Below are 23,458 nucleotides of genomic sequence, written 5' to 3'. Positions count from 1 at the left end.
ATCAGATTACTAGTCATGAGCACTCAATTTACACAAGCCCAGAATATCTAACTTAATACAAACAATACAAATAAATTTCCTTATAAATGAATAAGTGTATCATTAATATTTATATAATCTTAATATTTTATCTAAGAATGAGAGATATAGGAGGGTTCATTTTTAACAACAAAATATACATTTTAAGAACTGTTTATTTTTCAGAGAGCATGTGCACACATGTATGAGAGGGAGAGGGGCAGAGAGAAAGGAGAGAGAGAATCCCCACTGACCGTGCAGAGCCCAACCTGGGGCTCGATCTCACAGATCATGAGATCATGACCTGAGCCGAAATCAAGAAGGGGACACTTAACTGACTGAGTCACCGAGGTGCCCCCGGTTTATTTTTTATAATTAAGAAAAATTCTTGTAGCCACTTCAGAAAATTGATGAGAAATTCTGTATGCAGATACTTATATAAAGATGTAGGGATGGAAATATGCTCCAATTCAATTCACTTATCTGGTGGAGACAGTGCTAGAAGATACAAAGATGAGCAAGACACAGTTCCTGATTCCACAGACACATGGTCTATGCATTTGTTTATATTTACTCAAGCGTTAGTATAGCCCTTCCTACAAAGGTTTTGAGGCAATACCTGATAGAAGATTAAAGAAAATACTGAAGTATATAGGGACAAGGAAAAGTAGAAAACATGCTAAAAGGAAGAATCAGTATGACTGTTTTTCTATATTTCAAAGTTGGTCCAAAGTTACTGGGTACCCAGAGGAAAAAAAAAAAAAAAAAAAGAGAGAGAGAGAGAGAGAAAGGAAGGACTAGGGAGAGTAGAGACAGAGGGTGTGGTGTCGGGAGGGAGGGAGGGAGGGAAGAAGAAAGGGGGTGGAAGGAGGGAGAAGGAGAGAGACACACACACAAAGGGACAAAGACACTAGGACACAGAACTAAATTTTTTAAATGCCTTATAGAAGTAAAGACCAACTTAGTGTGGGAGTGCCTAAAACAGAGACCTGGCTTCTGATGGGGGGACCAGGGAAAACAGTTACATTCTGGGCTAGGCTTGAAGGTCAGGGCTGACCTCCACTGTAGCTACTGCAGAAAGGGTATTCCACCAAGTGCCCAGCAAGCAAGGCAAAGAGCTATGCAAGCAGGAGGCATGTCTGGGAAGTGGAAGTAATAGAACGCAGCCCTGGAGGGGCCTGGCAGGAGCTGCAGACCCACTGGTAAATGCCAAGCTCAGTTTTATATGGTTCTGTTAAGTAACAGGTGACACTAGATGTTTGACAGGGGATGGGGGGAGGTGGGAATACAACTTTTTTCTTTCTTTTTCCTTTTTTAACTTAAGTACAAAATTCTGACACCATGTAAAGAATATACCAGAAAGGCAAAAGCCATGAGAAAGATCTGTCAGGAGGCTCTGTAATAAATCAGATGAGGGATGATAGGGTCTGATCTCTGGTCCTGGCATAGGAGAGGTAAAGGAAAGGACAAACAAGACACTCTCTGACAGGACTTAGTAAATAATTAAATGCAAGGAAAAAGGATGAGTCGTCCATGACTCAAGCCCTTAAATTCTACCTGACCAAGGACATCCAGAAGGCTGATACTGCATCTTTTCCTTAGCTTTTATTAGGACTGGTGTAAAATTAACATATACCTTTACATCGTAAATATTTTTCATCACTGATATGAAGTATAGGGAATTGATTTTCAAAAGGATATCAGATTATTAACTGTATCTTTCTTTAGAATAAAAATGAAATGTGCTATTTCAGCGAGACCCATGATATGGACCTAAAGCACTATGGTTTTATTTCTAGCTCAGGCTTCAGCCTTTTTTTTCTGTTCATTTACATTTATAAAAAGTAAAATGAGCTTTAATTTTTTATCCAGAGAGTCAAATGACCTGCACTCACTGAGTGTATTTGTATACCTCTCCCACATTGCCATGGATAATGCAGAAGTACGATCAATGCTGATGCTTAAAAATCATTTGTTGAATGACTATATTTAAAATTTGAAGTCAAATAGAAATCACCTGTTCCCCAAACCTGTAACCAGCTTTTACTGATAGAATTAGACTGCCTGTTAAATGTAGGTATGTCATTGCTACTGTTCATTATATGACAATTTAAAATTTTCATCCAAAATCTATTTCCTATATAATTTACCCTCCTCACCAAATTTGGTTTTCTAAAAAATTGCTAGCTGCTATATCCAAAGCCAAGTCCTTATTAGCATTAGTGCTAAGAATTGCCATAGATAGAACAAGAAAATATTTGGTAGATATTGCAATGCACTTACAACGTTTCCTTCAAAAGTGACATGACTATATGGTCATTATATATAGAAATTTTACCTTATAATAATGTTCCTTCTTTGTGTTTTGATGGAAAACCACTGATTCTTTCGTCTACTTCTTGTTAGCGAGTGACCTGCTAATCACATACAAAATACAAGTCGAACTTTGAGATCTGGCCTTTAAAGGCCTTGATGATCTGGGTCAACTGACTTTGAAACGTAATTCCCTCTAACTTGGTCAGTGATTCCTGAAGAGTGAGGGTTTGTACCACCGGTTATGTAGATGCTGAGGAGAAGGGTCATTGGGAAGCTGGGTTTCAGGAGGACTTCATGGGCAATAAGGCAGGCAGAGTAGGGGGCAAGATAGGTTGGGGTTATCTCCTTTCTTTTCCAAATCCCAGGCTTTGGTGGCAGCTAAGCCCTGGCACGTGCAAGCATGACAGTGTGCACACAGACAGAGGTTGGCTGGGATGGTGTCCCTGAGGACTGACCTAGCTGCAGTTACTTCAGAACTAGGGGCTCTGCAAGCCTATGGTAGAAGTGGAGCTCCCAATTCTGATTCACTGACTTGGCAGTAAGTGTTTGGGTTGAGTCTGATATATCCAAATTCAAGTTTGAGTCACATAGTAGCTGAGTGCCTTGGGCTGCCTGGCTGGTTCAGTAGGCACAGCATGTGACTCTCGATGTTAGGGTTGGGTGTGGGGCCTACTTTAAAAAATTTGTAAAATAAATTTTTTTAAATAAAAAAATTTTAAAAACTGCATCTTATAGGAAAATCTATTATAATATTAACTACAATAAGCTGTTTTTTCTAAGTATTTTTTATTTGAATTGATCCCATAAAGACAAGATAACACATTATTTGCCCTAATTTGGTTGTAAGATTATTAGTTGTCTATCAGTGGGCTGTTTCCCTTCTTTCTTAGTTATAGGTAAGTATCTCGGCAATATACGTAGCTAACAACATTTCCCAACCATCCCTACTAGTAAAGACAGCCAAGTGAAACCTATTGAATTGGGCTTTTGGAAAAGCTATTTAAAGGGGGCTTGCTTTTGCTTCAATCTCCTCCTTTAATGGCTGGAGATGCAGCAGCCATCTGGTAATCAGGAGGCAACTGGTGTTTTAAAGCCACACGTTAAGGGTGGTGGGGCAGAAAGACAGAAGTCTAGTACATTGATGGTATCATGAGCCATTATACTGGCCCTCAATTGCTGAACCCAGGACATTTTTCAATGGAAAAAACAAACAAACCCTGATTCGTTGAAACCACCAGTTTATGATTGTCCATTATAGGCAGTCAAATGTAATTCCTGATTCATCCATGTATATACACTTTACAGATAGCACCTAGGTAATACTATTTGAGGGGAGATGAAAAGATCCCCAGTTTTTTCAAACACACTTTTTTCCTTGGTATTATGAAGTATATATTTACTATAAAGTGTATCATGCCAGTATTCATTCTTTGGAAATAGGGATTAAAAGCATTCGTTAAAATGCAAGTGTTATCTGAGAGGAGTTACACTTTAAGCTCTCAATATAATTGAATATCTTGTTGTGAATTAATTTATTAATTAACTTCCATGATTGGGTAGATCCCAAGGGGATGGAACATAAAGACAGATAAGTTTGAAGACTAGTCCAGAAAAGGAGCAATGTCAGGCTACTATAGTAAGAATCACTACTCCCTTATCTAGTGCCCTGCCCCCCACCTCCTGACCTCCATCCCACGACACAGTTCCCACCCCAAAAAGACTGATGGGCAGCCTTAGAGGTAGAAAGCACAAGAAACAAAAGGAGATACAGAACCTGAAGGCAAACTTCTATTACTCTATTATGTAAGGCTGCCACAACCACCCCTCTGTATGGGAGTACTTTACCCTATAAAAAAAACTCCACAGTTAACTAATAAACAGCACTGGTAGATTAGTCATTCAGCTGATAATTGAGTCACTTCTCTATCTACCAACTGCTGTGTGTGAAAGAAAGGACAAAACTTGTGTCAGGGAGCAGCTAAAGCATGGGACCAGTTCAAGGGGACTGGATTTACCTAAAGTTTGATCTAGTGGACAACCGATCATTTCAGGAACTCAAACACATCTCCAAATGCTTGTTGTTTTCCAGGCTCTGCGCTAGAAACCAGAGATTTGGCAATGATGATGATAATGTCTTGTCCTCAGAAAACTTAGCAAACTTCTACAGCACAAAGGCATGTGAGTAAACCACTGCAATACACTGTGGTGTATGTGATACCACAAGTGTATGCAAAAGTTGAAGTAGGAGAACAGAATTCACTGTAAGGATACGGGAAGTGTGATCAGGGAAAGCCTCCCAGAGCAAATGATGCCTATACAGTGTTTTCAAAGATGAACAGGATTTTGCTAGGAAGATACAAGGAGATATACATTCCGGTCAGAGGGAACAATGCACAAAAAGCTGGAGATAATGAAGAAGCTGGAGATAATAAAGTGGCATGTTTGAAGCATTTCAAATATTTTGCTATTTCTGTAGCATCAAGTGCTGAGGAAGAAGTAAAAGAAAGGGAATTGAGTAGAGCCCAGATCAGGAAGGGCACTGAATGCCATGCTAAGCAGCATGGACTTTCTCTGATAAGTAGTCACTGAAACAGACTGTGTAAGATTGTGGTGTGGTGAGATTTATGTTTTAGAAAAATTGCTGTTAGCTGTCAGTTTGGTAGGGAGTGAGGATGGAGGAAGAAATATCACCTAGGAAACCTCAGTAATAATGCAGATGACAAGGGATGAGGACGTGCATTTTGAGTGGCTCTTCTCAGCATCTGTTATGTGGAGGGCAAGGTAGGAGGAGAAGGGAGAGCATAGGGAAGTTTAAAATCTTTCACTTTGGAAAAGTCACTTTTCACCTGCCCTCCTCATTTATAAAATACACTGAATATGCATGTTCTCTCTGAATTCACTTGTTTTGAAGTTTTAAAAATCTGCTAGAGAGTTCCTACTAAATGAACCAAAAACACGGGTAAAGAGGATAATCCAAATTCTGCTATAGGTGGTCTCTTAGCTTTCAGAATAAGCCTTATCACTTTGTAAGAGACTACTTTCTCTTTTTTATTAAAATGAAAAGCAGGCAAGATGAGAATAGAGTGTGCCCTTTTCTATCTTCCTCCAATGTGTGGATAAATGAGAAAACATACTGGAAGCACTTTGAGCTTCCAAGAATTGTAACTATATTATGATATCCCTAAGAACTGGGTTGTGGTGGGGTGGTCAGCAATCAGCATTGTGCAGAACATCCAAGCATAGAATTAACATAGCTCTGGAGTTCTTTGAATTAATAAGAAGGCTGAACTATGGTTATGGTTGCCAGATCAAATATAGATGACTTTTGTAGTCTAAGTATGACCCAAATATTGCACGGGACAAACTTATGCTAAAAAAAAAAATCTGTTGTATATCTGAAATTCAAACTTAACTGGGCATCTTGGTTTTTTTTGTTTTTTATTTGCTACATCTGGAAGTCCTAGTTATGGTAGTACCTTAAGAGGAAAGAGTTGGCTCAATTAATGACCGATTTATCTGATTTGTGGCATTTTGCCTTCTTTTATGCAATTGGAAATGCTTTAGCTACATATGAGGGAATAATGAAGCCCAAAACAAAAATGACTGGTAAGTTATAAAAACTTTCCCAGCAATACCAGGAATCTCTTAAACACTATGCCATTTAAAACAGCAAGGAGCAGAGCATCCACTCCTACCTAATGAAACAGTGTATTAACATTAAAAAAAAAAAAGAATAACGTTCATTAACAAATTGCAAATACTCCAACTTCAAAGACAAGTATTTCTGTAGAGCCAACAGCCCATAATAATATAGAGGCATAAAAACTTTTCTAAAGGAGTAACACTTAGAAAAAATAATTAACAAATAATACTTTTCCTGATAAATGACAGAAAAGACAACCCCACCAGCACCAAAAACAGTTTTTCATGCTCACGGAGGTCTTACTAATATGTCCTCAATTGACTGCCAAAAAAAAAAAAAAAAAAAAAAAAAAGGATGACACGGCCATCTTTGGAATCCAGGGCAAGGTGGAAAGCCCAGCTGTCCAAATCTGGGAATCTTGCAGCGTTTACACTAAAGCGTTGAGCTATTTTTTATGCACTTTCAGCTCTTTTTTTTTTATTACTTCCACACCTCTGTCCTCATTAAGGCATACATATAAACTGGGAGCTACTTATAGGATAGATACCAAATAGTCTGCTGGTGAGATACAGACCTCCACCTTGCATGCATATCAGCTGGAGAAAAAAGAGCCCTTATTCATCAAATTTAAAAAGCACTCTCTCATTTCATGCTAATTGTATGGTCCTTTGCATGATGTACAAAAGATTGCCTAAGAGGAAAGGCATTAAAAAGAAAACTACCAGTATTGGAGGGTTTTTTTTTTTTTTTTTTTGGAACAAGATTAACTTATTACGTTTTTAGAGAAATCAAATGACTGACTAATTCAAATATTACATTTATCTTCACAGAATGACCTTTATAGGTTTTATTATTATCAACACCTATTCAATGGCCTCTCTGCCTAACATAATGTGACCTCATTCTACTAATCTCAGTGCTCCAAAACGTTTTAGGGTGGTGTCAAACAGTTCATAAATTAAAGATTTTAAAATAAAATACACACAGCTCTTCTATGATTTTTTTCCCCCACAAAGGAAATAGTTAAATCTCACTGGAAAAGAGGCTGATTATTAATAAGTGCCTGTGTCCCAGCTCTTACTACATGCAGACTCTGCTTCGGCTGGTTTCTTATAAAAGCACAGTATGAAAAATTCATTTTTGGTTATAGATATTATCATCAGTAATAATATGTAATGATATAATAAGTGACAGAATATTAGCCAAGGGTTGTAAATAAGATGATAAGCCATGATAACTTATGACATACCATCATTTATAGTATATGGTAATATATGAATTGGGTCTTTGAAAACCTGCGTTTAGATTTATGTTACTATAAATATCAACCAATTATTAACGACGTCAAAGCCCTCAGGGGAAGAAAGGTGGAAAGGAGAGAAACAGTAGGTGCAGTTCATTCACTTAGGCTGTGTGACAACAAAGAGGCATTTATTTCTTCCATAACTATCTATCGATTGCTATCAGTCAACTGAACAGGGTTGGCAATTCCAAAGAACAGCTGCTTCAACCTGCAACCCTTGCACAGAGCAAAAAAAATAAATGGGCTTCCCAAACTGCCCCCAAAATGGTCTCTTCAAGATGTTAAAAATCTGAATCAAATATGTTGCTAATAACCAATATTAACTATACATATTAAAGATTTTTTTTTTAGCCTAGTAGATGAGCATAGTCCAGTCAAATTTAAGGTGAACCATATATGTGATTTTCAGTTTTCCGGTAACCATAGTAAGAAAGTTAAAAGAAAAAGGTGAAATTAATTTTAATATTCTTTTTTCAGCCCAGTATATCCAGATTATCATAGCAACATGTGCTCAACATAAAATATTATTGAGATACTTGCGATCTTTTTTTCATGCCAAGCCTTTGAAACCCAGTATATACTTTACACTTCTAGCACATTAGAATTCAGAATAGTCACATTGCAAGTGCCCAATAGCTACATGTGGCAAGTAGTGACCGCATTAGGAAGTATACTTAAAATTTCACAAACTAAGGAAAAAAAAAAAAGCCTTGCTCTTAATTACTACCTAATGTTTTCCTGTGAGTCCAATCTCAAGCCACTAGAGAAGTTACTTGTTCTTTGTGTTAATGAACACAGTGAAAACACAAACTATACCACTAAAAACAAGGATTGAATCCTAAGAAGGTCATGCTCAATTTTCACTAATAACAAGTATTTATTTATTAAACTACTTGTTTTCCCTGGCCGCATTTCTGATCCTGCCACAAATTTCAGGAGTTTTATTTTTTTCTCTGAGGATCTAATTATTAGCCACATCACCCTATATTCAGTGAAATATCCACATCTTTACCATTTGGTCTTTGAACAAAGTAGTGTTCCAAAGTAGTAAATTATGTAATTTCTAAATCCGAACTGGTTATGACTAATTGGTAAGAATCATGGAGTTTCCTCATGAAAAGAGTTCCAAAAAATCAAGAAAAGAATAACTAAAAACAAATGACTATCAAAATACACTAAATTCCAGGCTAACAAGCTCTTGGCCCTTATGAAACTACAAAAGACAGCTTAAGGGCTTGCATGCTAAACTGAAACCCAACAGACCATTTTAAAAAGCTGAGGCAGGGATGATCATTAGTAGAAAAATAAGTGACAGAGAGGTGCCAGTATTTAATCCTCAAATCTGAACATTCAAAATTTACAAGGCGTAATATTTTTTTTAAATGCCAGTTGAGTTTTTTTTTGGTCTCTCATTTGTTGTTAGACAATTTTAATTTCAAGTTTGGGTTTTGATTTGACTGACAATTGCAGGCAATATATTAGGAACCAAAACCCAAAGGTTAATAGAATTATAAATTTCATAATCAACACCTTAAAAAAATGAGATGCACACAGAATACACCTTTAAATCACTTATGAGATTAAGTAATACCTCAGAAAAAGAAAACATTCTCACATTATGCTTTCATCTGTAATTTATATGTAATTTAACCTTATACTTCTCATAATAAATCATTTTCCAATCTCATACTCTCCCGGGGTACCACCTTTCTGCATTAGTAAAACTCCTTAACACTTAACTTGTTAAGGAAAGCAGTGGTTAACTGATTCATTTGGTTAATTGATGGTTGGTCCTAAAATTGGCTTGAGTGACAATTACCGCTGAAAACAGTTATAGCCTCTAATCCTGGGCTTCAGTTATGGTCAACTGTCTTACATGATTTTGCAACGATGAGCTTTTAGAAGTGCAATATGATTTTTTTTTAACCACAAATCTTCAACAGAGTAATTATCCAGAAATTTTCAGACATGGAGAGCAATGTTTAACAGAGTTTTGTTCAAAATAGGTGTTCATGAAGTATTTATTGAAATAAATGAAATGGTCTGATATTTCAAATATGCTCTTTGGTAAGAAGCTAGGGAATCATAACTTATTAACCAGCCTAATCAGGTTTTATTTAGGCAATGATAAAGATACCAATGCCAAGTTACTAATAGGATGTTTTGGTGACTAAATAACCTTAGGCTAGATTCTGAACCCATTTTTCTTTCAGAGCAAAACTGCAACTAAGTTGAAAGCACACAATACTGGTTTTGGTTCTCAGTGTCGACAGGCATGAGGTGAAGGTTTAAAAAACAAAAAAAAGTAACACCCATGGAAATTTATCCAGCTAAAAATGGTACACCTCTTTCTGATCTGCTTCAGTGGCCCTTCTGCACAAGTGTGATTTCTGCCCAGCATGGGAAGAAACTGTAAACCACAATGGGGCAAGGCCAGGTAATGATCGGACACGTGCCTCAAAGTCATTGGATTTGGTTCTGTGAGCAGCTGAAGAGCCCCTGATGTCATCAGGTAAGGCAGCTCCGTGGTCAGATCTGTGGGCAAATGGACTGAATGATGGCAAAATCTGAAGATAAGGAGGCCATTTCAGAAACTCTTCTCTGCAGTCTGTGTGGGAGATAATCAAGTCTGAATGACTGCAGCTGTGGTGGGGAGGTAGTGGAAAGGGCAGGTGAGGTAGAAACAAAATGACTTGGTGACCAACTGGGTTTAGAGTAGAGGGAGAGGTAGAAAAAGTCAAGGATAATTCCCTGGCTACTGACTTGAGAAGATACCTGTCTCCATGTCACATCATCCTATCAGCTTCCAATTTTGAATTCTGGCTTCCTGAGAATGGTCACTGGGGCTTTGCCATATTCCCTTTGTCCTAAGGAATGTCCCTAGGGGCTACTGACTCTAGCGGCAGAAACACAGAGGCAGCAACCACCAGCTGAGTGGTGATGATGAGAGGGAAGCACCAGCCTCATCTATATAACCTTCAGCAACCAGCAGTTCTTTACATGATGTTCAGTTTAATTCTGTACACAAATAATTAGGTCAAATGTAGTTATTTTGGACCCCAGTAGTACAAGGCACTATGGAAAATAAAAGCCAAGTGCAAGAGCAGGTTTCTTGAGAGTTATACAGGAAAGCCATGCAGTGCAAAGCAAAGATTTTGTGGTTAGTCAGGTGCAAGTCTGACTTCTGGCTCCATTAGTGTCACTGGTTGTGTGACCTTGGGAAACTGATATCCTTGACACTTGATTGCCTCCTCAGTAAAATATATAGATAATATAGCCCACCTCATCTGTAACAATTAATGAGATATATATGTAAAATTCCTACCAGCACCATGCCTAACTTATCATAGGTTCAAAAGGTAATAATAAAGTAAATATCCTTCTTTATTTCCCATCCCCTTTGACTACTCAAAGACCTCTAGCCTCCAATAGAGTCTAGTTATCACCAATGGGTATTTCTCTCTACCTCCCTCACTCCCATCTGCACCGATGTCTATTGTTAGAAAAATGAAGCTACTAAAAGCAAAATAGGATGATATCTATATCAGAGAGTGTTGCAGTCCATCCAATATTCGCCTTTCCTTTCCTCCTCATTAATGAGTGCTGATTTTGCTGGGGATAGCAAAGTACCAAGCTAAAAACATGTTCCAGGCTCCATTGCCATTAGGGGTAGCCATGTGACACATTAGGGCCAATAAATCTTGCTAGAGAGGTTTTGGAAAGTTTCTGGTCACAGGCACTTTTTTTCTTAATGTTTATTTATTTTTTCACTTTTTTGAGAGAGAGAGAGAGAGAGAGAATGAGAATGAATGAGGATCCCAAACAGGCTCCACACTGTCAGTGGGGAGTCCAACTCAGGGCTCCATCTCAAGCACCATGAAATCAGGAACTAGACCGAAATCATGAACTAGACCGAAATCAAGAGTGGATGCTTAACTGATTGAGCCACCAGCACTTTTATTCTCCCTTCACCATCCTTCCTTTCCCCAACTTCCTGGAAACTGGACATAATGGATGGAGCTGCGATAGCTATCTTGCAAAACAAGAGGAAAAGATCAAGATTCATAGGACATTGGCCTTGATATGCTTGAGTTCCTAAAACAGTGCCTCCACCACCTTCCAAGAGCCTTGTCATTACATGGGACAAATAAAGCCCTAAATTTAAGCTGCTGCCTTTTAGGTGTCTGTAACTTTCATCTGGGCACAATTCCTGATTTAATCCCTTTAACCTTACTTTGGCATGATTTTCAAGGCATTAGCCATAATTTCCTTCCAATTGAAACATTTAGAGGGCCCAGTATATGTCAGACACGGTGCATATAGACATATAAATAAAAATTACATATTGACTCATCTAATTCTTACAAAACCCTGCAAGGTAAGTATCTCCACTCCCATTTTACAGCAAAGGGACATGAAGATCAAAGAGGCTAAGTATTATCAAAGGTACTGGTATATGGCAAAGCCAAGATCTAAGCTCGAGGTCTGGTGATACAGCTCATGTTCTGGCAGCTCTCCATACTACTGCAGGGGTCCTGTGAATCTGCTACTGTGAAGAATGACCCCAAAGACAAGATCTCTAAGTCAGGTAGTCACTCTTCCTAGGTCTTCCATACTTTTATCTAAAATCTGGTAAACCATCTAAAAAGTATGTCTAGAGCATGAAGAAAAAGTGTGTGTAGAAGGAGGCCACAGAGTGGTTGATGGGGCAAGCAGGTTGCAGGTGCCTAAGGTACCCTCTGCCTGGAAGCAGCTGGACAAAGTTACTGATCTGGCAAGGAGGCTCTTTTTACCTTTATCCTCCAGTCAACAACAATCCTGAAGAAATCACACTGACTGGAGATCAGTGTGTGAGCCCGAGGCATGGAAGAGATGTTAAATAAGTGCCCTGTGTCCATATATCCTCACAGTAAAAAGCTCATGTATAATTTTATCACATATTTTAAAAAAGAATAAAAAGAAAATTGAAATTGTGTATGTGTGCATATATATCTCTTATAACCTAGAAAAATAAAAACCACGCAGAAGAGACAGACTTATATAAGTGTTGCATAAATATATGTGTGCAAATTTTAACCCTTTTCTCCACCCAAGGAATCTGAAACAGCCAAAAAGATTCAAAATAAATTCAAAGATCATGTCCAGGAAAAATACAGGAGCCTAGAGAAGAGGAAAATAAAGTATGCAGATCATATCCTCTAGGGTCCTAAATAATTACTAAAACTAAGCTGTAAATTTAGGTCTGAGCTTCCCCCTGCCAAAGAAAAACAGAAAAAAATGACGAGGTACAGACTTCACAATGGCCCTGAGAAAAGGGAATATTACCACCTCAGGAAAAGCAAAATATTTTCTACGGATATAAAAGCAGTAAGAAACCAGAAAACCTAAGTGGGGCTTGACGCAGGGGAGACTATGTGACGTAGTGGACAATGTCTTAGTAATTCCTTCATAATAAATGTTATAGTGTATTCCACTCAAGTTTCTCACAGAGTTATTCAGTCAAGCTGTAAAACCATTCAGGGAAGGCAATCTTTGCAGGACTAAGGCAATGAGATAGAAATATACTCTGATGGACCGGCTGGATCTAGTGATGATAGACCCAGAATAGCTAGATGAACAAATAGCATGTTCTCACAATTAGTCTCCAACCAAAACCAGCTTAATAAGTAGGATTATGCAACAGTTTGCACACTCTTTTCAGTTCAAAAGGTCTGAGAAAGTTTTCATAGGCTTTTTATTACTATGGAGTGGGCACTTCAGTCCATTATCACTGTGCTCTCAGGTATAGTTTATGCCAGTCTTCTCTCCTTCTCCAAGTGGCATAACAAGGCAGAGAAAATGTGGGTTGTTTTTATTAAAAAAAAAATTATGGCTTTTGGCTTTTACATTAGGAGTTTCTAGTACATAGACTTTCTATTATATAACTGGTGTTAGAGAAAATTTATGAATTCACACCCATAATGATTTCTTAATTTAAAAGCAATGTGTAAAAGGTATGTTCCTAAGGATATGACATCCCCAAAGTGGACATTAAACAGTCCTTGAATGGGTGGAAATTCATGTTAATTATTGACCAGGGTAGAAGAACACAGAAATTCATTAAAAAAAAAAAAAAGAAAAGAAAAGAAAAAAAAGACATGTAAGGAGCAGTGCCTGCTAGGTCTGGAAAGAAATGTAAAAATTGACATAAACTTAGCTGAGCTTCACTAAAGTGTAAATTTTTTCTGTGTCTTCATATTGGTCCGTCCTCAGTTAAGTGTATTTACAAGAATCCTCAGTAAGGTACAAAGGAGAATATTCAGAAAATGCCAACTAGACCAAATACGTATCTGCATGCTCCTTTTCCAATGCAAAAGAGCCAGATGAAATTTGTCTTTCAAAAAAGAATCTCTGGTTGTGTAAAGACCACATAAATATGGCTGGGCTTTAATTTAAACTCCCTATATAGTCACAAGAAGTTACAACTGTAACATGAACCGAAGGAGGAAAAAATAAGGACCATTTGTTCCTAATTAAAAAACAGGGGATTAGAAAAAAGATGGCTATGGGAAATAGGGAACAGTTGTTCTCCCAACATGGACCTCTCACCCTGCTGATTTTGTGGTTTTTAAAACTATAAAAGTGGGAAAACTGGAAAAATGACAACAAAATAACTACCAAAATATCAACAGAATATCTTATCTGCTTTTTAAAAATAATATTTTCTAATTTGGAGATGAACAACTAGATTCACTAAGCAAAGAAGTATTTCCACATTTTGCCTCTTCCTCCTCCACATATCTAATAAACATACATTGGATCGGACGTGGCTCCGTGCAATGCAATGACAAGGTTCCAGTTCTCTGATTCTAATTGCAATCAATTGCAATAAATCAGCAGAGGAGGCAGGCGGTTAAAGTTCTACAACTTTAACAAACTAAGATCGGTGAAGTTAAATAATACCATTGTGGTCACTTTAAGCTACCTAGCCTCATCAAGCAGAGCTACAAAAGCAGCAGGTTAGCGGGTTTCTGGCAAGGAATAATTGGTGCTGAGCAACACACTGTGTACATGAGCAGAAACATTGCGTAAAACTCCCATTACTGGCTTACCCACACCATATGTGCATTTTGGATGGAAACAGGGGCAGCTCTCATACACCTCACATAGTTTGGCCTTACTGACTAGGATGAATGAACATTATGTTGCAGTGTGTTAGTTAACCCCAATGGAAACCAGAAAACGTCAGAATTGAGACCTTTCAGTTATAATTTTTTCCAGTGAAACTGAAATTAGGACAAAGAGGTAGTGGGAAAAAAATATACAAATTTGAGGTTCTGGAAAAGATCTTTACAAACTCTGATAAACATGCCTCAAGTTAATTCATCTTGCCAGTGTTCTGGGCAGTCAACAACCTATGCTAATCTGATCATCTAATATAAAAAGTTTATAGATTTTAAGAAATAATACAGGGCTTCAATTGTTCTTTACCAGTGCCCCAAGACAGATCTTAGAAGCAAGAGCAAGGATTTTGGAAGTCGTTTTTCAGTTTGATAATTTACCAACAAGGACTATTGGACTATTCCTTTCTAACAAGTATAAAAGCTTAATCAATCAATGCCTAAAATCTTCATAATGCAGCAGATCCCTACCTTCCCGTCCACACACCCACACACCATCATCATAGCAGTAATACAAAGATTGGCATTTGGTGGCAAAATTCCAATTCACTTTCCAAAGAGGTCAAGAGCCAGGACTTCCGGGGGCGGGGGGGAGGGGTGGGAACCTCACATACCATATCTAATTCACCTACTTCATTGACTAAGAACTGAAGTTGAATAGAACCTTAACTTGTCCTTGATCAGACATTTGGTGAGCAGAAGAGGCTCCCCAAAATGTACTTTCTACTATATTATTGCAATACAGTAATTCAAATGAAAATAAAGAGAAAAATTCACTCTACAAAATCTTCTTCCCAAAAGATGTTCTGTATAGGGGGATGAACACATGGGGGATGAACACACTGAAGAATTAATTTTACCAGTTAAGTGACTGGTAATCCAACTGTGCTTCCCTTCCCCGTCAATCAGATATTTGGAAGGGTTTTATATTAGGGGAAACGAAAAACAAAGATCCTTGCACTCATCTGATAAAATTATATTCTCAAAAACTATTATAAAGGGAGAAATTAAGATCTTCGACTAAGAGTGTTGACATCATAGAAACAAAGAAACAAGGTTTTTAGACAAATACATCTTTAAATGAAGAGCCCGCAACATGTTTTAGGGGGAAATACGACTTTATAACCAATACAATGACACTGACAGGTTGATCAATGAGAAAAGTTGGGGTCGTGTGACTTCCAATGAGATGTGAAGAATAACCTCCAAGTCACCTCACTTTTCTCCCTGCTGGAAAGGCCCCTGAGTGAGAGGACAGATGTTTTGACAAATCGTGATCAGATGTGGTGCTCTGTGATCAACTAATTAAGGGATCTTAAACCTAAATGAGCCAAGGCAGAAAAGTACCAACATATCTCCTGAAGATCATCCTCAGTAGCCTACTCCATTGTTTTTATTGCCGTATAGAATAGTTCTTCTATTAAGCAAAAACTGCCCTTGAGTAAATACATTGTTTCCTCATCACCGACCTCACTATCATTTAAAACAGAAGATACACTCATTATAGACAATTGGAAAATAAGAACATTGGAAAGAATGATTTATCTCCTGTATCTGTCATCCCAAAGGCAACTCCTCTTAATGCTTTTATGTCCCACATCATCTTTTTCTGCACAGCTTTTACATAGCAGCAATAATACTGTATATACAATTTTGTACTTCATATATTTAACTGAAATAATGAAACCAAGAGTCTCTATTTTTTATTGAAGAATAACCATCAATTGCATGTATGAAAACTGAAAAATAGTCCATTGAATGAATTGCCATCTTTTTTTACACATAGACCTTCTTGTGGATTAAAACGACTATTTTCTTAGAATAGAATCCTGGAAGTGGAATTACTGTCAAAGGATATTAATGTCTTTATGGCTCTAGATACTTATTGCCAAAATGCTTTCCAAAAATGGTTGTACCAGTTTAAACTGCCTTCAATATCAATACTCATTATATCCGTATTTGGACTATGTATGTCTTGCAAGAATAAACACTTTCATAATCATCTTTATAACCCCAGTACTTTAAATTAATAAAGTTAGATACTATGTTATACTAGAAAATTCTTAAGGCTGAAATCCTGACATCTGGTAGAGAAAAGTATGTAAAACTCTTTTTGAGAATCACTCGCCCCAGTCTGTCTCCATTTTCCTGTACCACACGACCCCGATTCTTTTCTACACAGAATCCAGTTTTCAATGGGATAATCTTACTCCCCTTTTAAGAAATGATAGCCAAAGTCTACATCATATGGAATCTACAAAGCTCAAGGCTATTTTCATTCATTTTAATGACTATCTGAAATAAAAAACAAGAAAATTAGTCCCTATAGAATCAGAAGGCTCCTCCAGTTCTGTTAAAAGACTTAAGGGAAGCACAAAAACACATCAGAAGAAAAGTGGACATGTTTCATTAATATGTGCATTCCATGCCTATTTCAACAACAACAAAACTTATGTTTCCTAAATTACTGAACGGTGAATTCCAGATGTAACTCAACTATTTTCAAATACACAAATTAAAAAAAAACAAAACACAAATCTACTGTACTACAGTGGAAATGGGCTGAACAAAGTACCCCAAATCTTTACTTTCCAGGGATTCTAGTATTATGCACTCAACAATTTTAGCAAGCATTTTGTTGTTGCTACCTCAATTACTGTTTTGCAAGTGCTGCCTATTAAATTTCCTAGCACAAATTGGCTGTAAGATTGTTTTAGGTCATCATTAAGAAATTTATATTAAATATGCAATAAGCTACTTCGGTTAAACAGAAGTTGGGGGGATATTAGTGTCACAGTTTATTATAATAAATAATTTTTGTGTCTTCTGTCAGCATAACCACAGTAGTATCTCAGTACCACCAGCTGATAATAATCTTTATAAATCCTACTTTGCAGCTATGCCATCTGTTAGTTATTATTTTATATGTGTTTCCATATGCATATGTGAATTAGTTGTCACTCAAGACAAATATATAAATAGAATTGCGGTTTTGTGGGGAGATTTTTATCGGCTTGTTTTTGTGTTTTGTTATCTTTAGGCCAGTGCACTAAATAAACATATTCCTCAGTCTTGGAAACCAAAACTAAATTCAAATTTTAAAATAATTTTTACAGTACAAATAAATTTAAGTTCAATACACACTTAATCTAAAAGAATCTATTAAAACTAGGTTGAAATTAAGAGTCACCAAAACTGGAGATGATTAAAGAAACTGAAACTTACATACTCATAGCTCTCAAAATATACCTACAAAACCAAAAAAGAATAGGCCCACTAGAAAAATAAGTAGCTAATATGGTTCCAGTTTTCACAACACAGAACACTTTCCATGACTGAAGATGAGAAAATAATGACTAATTACTTCCTTACTTGTAATGTTTATTCCCTGAAAAGATCAGAATGACAAAAACTCAAAACAGCACCCCCTCCCTCCATGAATCTGTGGATTTATACCCCTGAGCTATAAGTAATAGGCTCCTAGACTGGCAGAAGGTAATAAGTAGCCATAATATCATTACAACTCGTAACCAAATTTTACCCAGAAAGGCAACAAGATAAAAAAAAGGAAAAAAAAAAAAAAGGAACAGAAGGAGGTGGATAATCCTCCAATTGGATAATTAGTTCCAAATTATAACTCTTTCCCCAAGTGCTAGAGTCTAATTACTTTAATTTTAATGAACCCAAACCTGGGTTTATAGGAGCTCAAGCTCTACACACCAAAAACATGATGAATTCTGTTAAAAGTTACCAGTGGTTCTTAAAAACAGAGACTAAAGCACAACTTGAGAGTAACCACGTTTGGTGACTACATGGTTTGATATCTCTTTAAGTTATGCTATTTTAGGTGATGATACTTTGGGATCATATAGAGAGTATGCCAAGGTAGAAACAGTAGTAACTAAAGTCATCAGTAAAAGGAACCTAAAATATTAAGGGAAGGGGACTGAATAAGACAAGTATACTGAGAAATTAATGTTTTTCTGAAATGAATGCCTTATTATTTTCAGTTCACAAAAAGTCCCACTAACTAATGCAAATAAATATGCTGCCTTTCATAGTCTTTTGTGTAAATGTATCAACAGAGCTCATAATCCAAATCTGTAAAAATTCACTTATTGATGTCCAAACCACACCCCCTTTTTGCAAATTATATTCCGCCTAGATGCTAGAGTCCTGATGTCGGGAGAGAGCTGTATTTGGAGAGGGAACACATTTTTTAAGGATACTTGGGCTATGAAGTGTAAGGAAAAATAGCACACACTACTTAACAAAATATTTTAACTACCATTAAAGCTACAGTACAGCGTAGGCCGAGTTACATTCTTTTTTAACCCTTTATCATCTATCATTGAAATGCCTGTGTAGAAAGTCATTTCATACTATGTTTGCTTCTAGATTTCTGAGACTTTTTTTTTTCAAGTTTTTACTAAAATGTTCTTAATGAAGGATTTTATCAAGGAATATCACAGGAATTTATCATATAGGAATTAACTGTATAAATAGTAAGAAAAATTAGTTCATGGTTCAATGCTCATCTAGTGCATTAGGCCTCCCTAATATTTTTCCTTCACTGAAATCTCACTTACCTTTGTAGTTACAGAATTTATGAAATTTATTTATTCCATTTTATATTATAGTAATTGTTGGGGTTTTCTAATTTTCCATGAATAGATTGAGAATTTCTGCTTCTATAGCTGAGAGTCATAGTTGTATTTATCTTTATAGTCTCTCCACCCCAGGCCCAACAATTCCTTGAGAATAGCAGGCAATCTCGATGTTTATCTGAACTCACCAGAAAACCTATTTTGATATACTAAAAGCCACCCTCTCCAAAAGGTCCTTAGGAAAGGGAGTTCTATTTTGGCAACTATAAGTCTTATTTTTAGACATTATGGAACCCATACTAATTTACCAAACATTCTCGTTATAAATAATATTTCAACATTTCTTATATAGCCATTAAAAACTAAAAATTAAAATAATGAGAATCCTTCCTGTGAAGGTACAATAGTAACAATTTCTTAATCAGACGTTTATCTTTTTTTTTTAATGCTTATTTATTTTTGAGAGAGAGACAGCATGAGCAGGGAGGGGCAGAGAGAGAGGGAGACACAGAATCTGAAGCAGGCTCCAGGCTCTGAGCTGTCAGCACAGAGTCTGATGTAGGGCTTGAACTCAAACTGTGAGATCATGACTCGCGCCAAAGTTGGACACTCAACTGACTGAGCCACCCAGGGGCCTTTTTTTTTTTTTTTTTAACTGAAATCATACTTTTCCTTTCTAATGTAGTAAGAGTGTCAATAGTGTAAATTAATAGATTTTTATGGGTAACTTATAAGAAATAAGAAAACTTGACAGTGATGAAAAAAAAATATAGCCCATGTGTTTATAGTGTAAGGAGAAAAACAGGATTTAATGAAGAGACTCACAAGACAGCATTTGCTGTCTTTTTTCCCTTTGTTAACTGATTTGTTCATTTATCCACCCCAGAATCAATGACAGGGCTTCTCTGTCACACCACATGTGTTTGACACTAGGTTAGTGGCTGAAGCTTTAAAGCTGGTTAACTAAAGGTATAGGCTCCATCGTCCAGGAACTGGCATGATAGTGAAGTCATAAAAGACAGCACAAGCAGTACAAGGACACTGAGGCCATCTCTGGCTGGGAATGTAGGGAGAGTTCACAAAGGAGGTGCCGTATGAACAGCGTTTTGTTCTTAAGCTTTATTTAGCAGGTTTCAAGGCATTTGGGGGGCCTGAAGTAATAAAACCTGCTGTTTTTTTCAGAAAGGGATTTGGAAAAGACACTGCTCATCTAATAACAGTCTAGTGAACAGACAAAGGCCTAGCTGAAGAGTGAGGAACCAGACTTGGAAGGGTATTTGTGAGGTAGAATCAGTAAGAATTGATAGACTTGATAAGAATGTTGGCGACAGTGAGTCAAGATGACATTTTTAGGCCTTTAACTTGGCAGGCAGATGATGACATTACAGGAAATCTAGATTACAATTAACAGGTATTTACTGAGCACCTTCCATGTACCAGACACTATTCTAGGCCCAGAGAGTCTGTTTTCATCCTAGTCAGAGGAGGCAGACAGTAAATAAATGAATAATCTGAGAATTAATAAAGTTTGTGCAGGAAATAAGATGGGGCTATGTGACAGTGATGGAGGGAAAAAGATACTTTAGCTGAGGTAGTCCTGAAAAATGACACTGGAACTAAGACCTGAATGACCTTAACAAAGGGATAGCAAATTGCAGAGGCTGAGGTGGGAAGGAGCTTAACATGACCAGGAGACAGAACAGCAGCTGGTAGGTGGGGTTGGTGTTTGGGGGTGTGGAGAGAATGGGGATGAGAGAGCACGTGTTCCTCCTGGTAGCCCGCCATAATATACAGCATGTGTTCTAGTTACAGTGGGCACACAGCAGGTTTTAAGCCAAAGAGTGATGTGATCTCATTCATATTTCCATCTGCTGTGTGGAGAATGGACTTAAGGAGAGTCCTGGTGAGAGTGGTGACTCACACCCGAGCTCTAACGGTGTCGGTGCTGAGAAGGAGTCAGATTCCACAGGTAGAGGGAGAGATGACCAGGCTTATTGATGGGCTGCATGTGGAGCGTGAGGAAGAGAGGCAGGGGTACATTAGGGGCTTTGATTGTAATGTTTTTTAACATTTATTTATTTTTTGAGAGACAGAGAGCAGGAGCTGGGGAGGGGCACAGAGAGAGGGAGACACGGAATCCAAAGCAGGCCCAGGTTCTGAGCTGTCACCATAGAGCTTGATGCAGGGCTTGAACCCACATCAGGAATCAGTATTTCTTCTTTGGTCACGTAAAGCCTGAACTGTCTAGAAACTTGTAAGTGAAATGGTACATAGGCAGTTGGATATAGTCTGGAGCTCATGGGAGAGGTATCATGGAGATTTACTTGGGGAGTCATCAGTCTCTTCACGTAAGTTAAAACCACGAGACTGGGTAAGATTCATGTTGACTGATCAAGATTTTATTCATGCATTCATTTAACAAATCTTTTTGACTACCTATCCTGTGCTAGGCTTTGGGACTACGGTGATGAACCAAACAGGCCAGGTCCCCGACCTCCCTCCAGCTGTATGCAGCAACACCCTCCTGTACCACAGGAAGAATTAAGTAGGGGTATGTCACCATGTAGAAAGTTCCAAAATTCATGGTTATATCTTCTACCCGAATAATTAACATTCCCCCTAAATCTTAAAAATGATTATGTTAGTGATTAAAGAATGTTAGGATGTTTCTACACAGTATATGAAAAGGATCTGAGGGGCGCCTGGGTGGCGCAGTCGGTTAAGCGTCCGACTTCAGCCAGGTCACGATCTCGCGGTCCGGGAGTTCGAGCCCCGCGTCGGGCTCTGGGCTGATGGCTCAGAGCCTGGAGCCTGTTTCCGATTCTGTGTCTCCCTCTCTCTCTGCCCCTCCCCCGTTCATGCTCTGTCTCTCTCTGTCCCAAAAATAAAATAAAAAACGTTGAAAAAATTAAAAAAAAAAAAAAGAAAAGGATCTGAATTACATTTTGAAGTACCCACAAGGAAAAAATAATTTTCTCATGTGGAAAAGAACCAATACCCTAGTCTTTTTACTGAACACTGTCAAGGAATATACTTTGATGCTGGAAATGGTAATGTAGTACAGTTCTAAATAGGTTATTTGCAAACCTGTATAGGTTCAGGTATTACCTATTCATTCGAATGTATTAGAAAATAATCACTCAAAAATAGTTCAAATGTTCTAACTTAAGTGCTCTCTTCCTCTTTTTTCAACTGAAAGATTCCATATCCAGCACTAGGAAAAGCTTAGCACTGGTGAAATCACCTGTCTTCTTTGTACTTGGCACCTATGTAGCAAGAGTAGAAGTTACTATTTATCCTCAGAGGAATATATAATCATAGTGACTTGTTGAGTTTTGCCCCAAAAGGGCTTACTGAGTTTCACTTACCTCCAAAGGTTGGTTGCCTTCTTCTTCTGAAGTTTTACCTCTTGCTGCCATTCTTTGCTCATGTGCCGTATCTCCTATGAAGTGAAAAGAAAAAAAGAAAAAAAACAAAACACCTTTACCATACCATTGAGGCCAAGTGCCTTCAATTTATTTAAAATATCTTTTGTTGCCATATGTTTCACACTATGGAAGCAACCACTGTTTCCTTTGTTTCAAAGTAATTTAATTTTTAAGCACAGTAATTTTATAGAGGTTTCAGAAATCATCCATCCATATATATATATATATATATGTGTGTGTGTGTGTGTGTATATGTATATATATATATATACATATACACACACACACATATATATATATATAAACAATGTAAACCAGAGATCCAGAGATGTATCCTGCTTTGATATAGGTTTACTCTGGAAAAATCAAGTGAATTCGTATTTTGTAAATCAAGTCATATTTCAAATAAGTGAGGAGAGTTTATGACTTAAGGAAAATAAGGCAAGTTACTTTCAAATTAAAAGTCTCTATAATAGGAACTGTCCTCCATATTATTTTTTTTTAATAAGGTTAACTATTTATAAGTGTTTACTTGTGTGTCTGTAGATTTGCCTCCAAGTAGATATGGATGTTTGCATGTAACAATTAACCAAATGTCACACAATCTTCACAGAAGGAAAGAACAATGAACAAATTCATAAATTAGCCTTCAGTTAATACTTTGATTCCTAAGGCTGATGCCTGGGTGGCTTATATTACAAAATGAAGTTGGTAATAGGCTGGCTCCAAGGACATAGGACAGACACAAACATAGGTTAAGTATAAGCATAATTTAATTTATTAATGACTTATTTTAATATATTAACTATATCTAATGATCTGTGATTAAAACATGGTAGGGAAAGAAACAATTAGCCTACTTATTTAATGCAAAGTGAGAGGTTGGTTTAGTAATTTGTAAACTGCTCTTCCTGTAAAATTAAGCCAGCTCAGGAATGCCCACAACAAGGAAGATTGTAAGATTCATAGATGATGATGTGGCC

The 23,458-nt window shown here is 37.3% G+C and overlaps 1 protein-coding gene and 1 long non-coding RNA gene across 2 annotated transcripts in view; one reads left to right on the top strand and one right to left on the bottom strand.

Annotated features, from left to right (window-relative positions):
• The window catches only part of UMAD1 (UBAP1-MVB12-associated (UMA) domain containing 1), a 227,631-nt gene that overhangs the window by 54,683 nt on the left and 149,490 nt on the right, over positions 1-23,458 (bottom strand). The window contains exon 3 of the mRNA XM_043588955.1: positions 22,416-22,489. Within this exon, the coding sequence (XP_043444890.1) occupies positions 22,416-22,489 (74 nt within the window). The remainder of the gene's footprint in view (positions 1-22,415; positions 22,490-23,458) is intronic.
• LOC122487921 lies at positions 862-17,441 on the top strand. The gene is made up of 2 exons (XR_006298503.1): positions 862-4,512; positions 9,646-17,441. It is a non-coding gene; the product is annotated as an uncharacterized LOC122487921 (long non-coding RNA).

The sequence above is a fragment of the Prionailurus bengalensis genome, chromosome A2 (genome assembly GCF_016509475.1).
Source record: "Prionailurus bengalensis isolate Pbe53 chromosome A2, Fcat_Pben_1.1_paternal_pri, whole genome shotgun sequence".
Taxonomy (NCBI): domain Eukaryota; kingdom Metazoa; phylum Chordata; class Mammalia; order Carnivora; family Felidae; genus Prionailurus; species Prionailurus bengalensis.
Note: the sequence above shows the minus strand (reverse complement) of the source record. Positions and strands in the feature narration are given on the sequence as shown.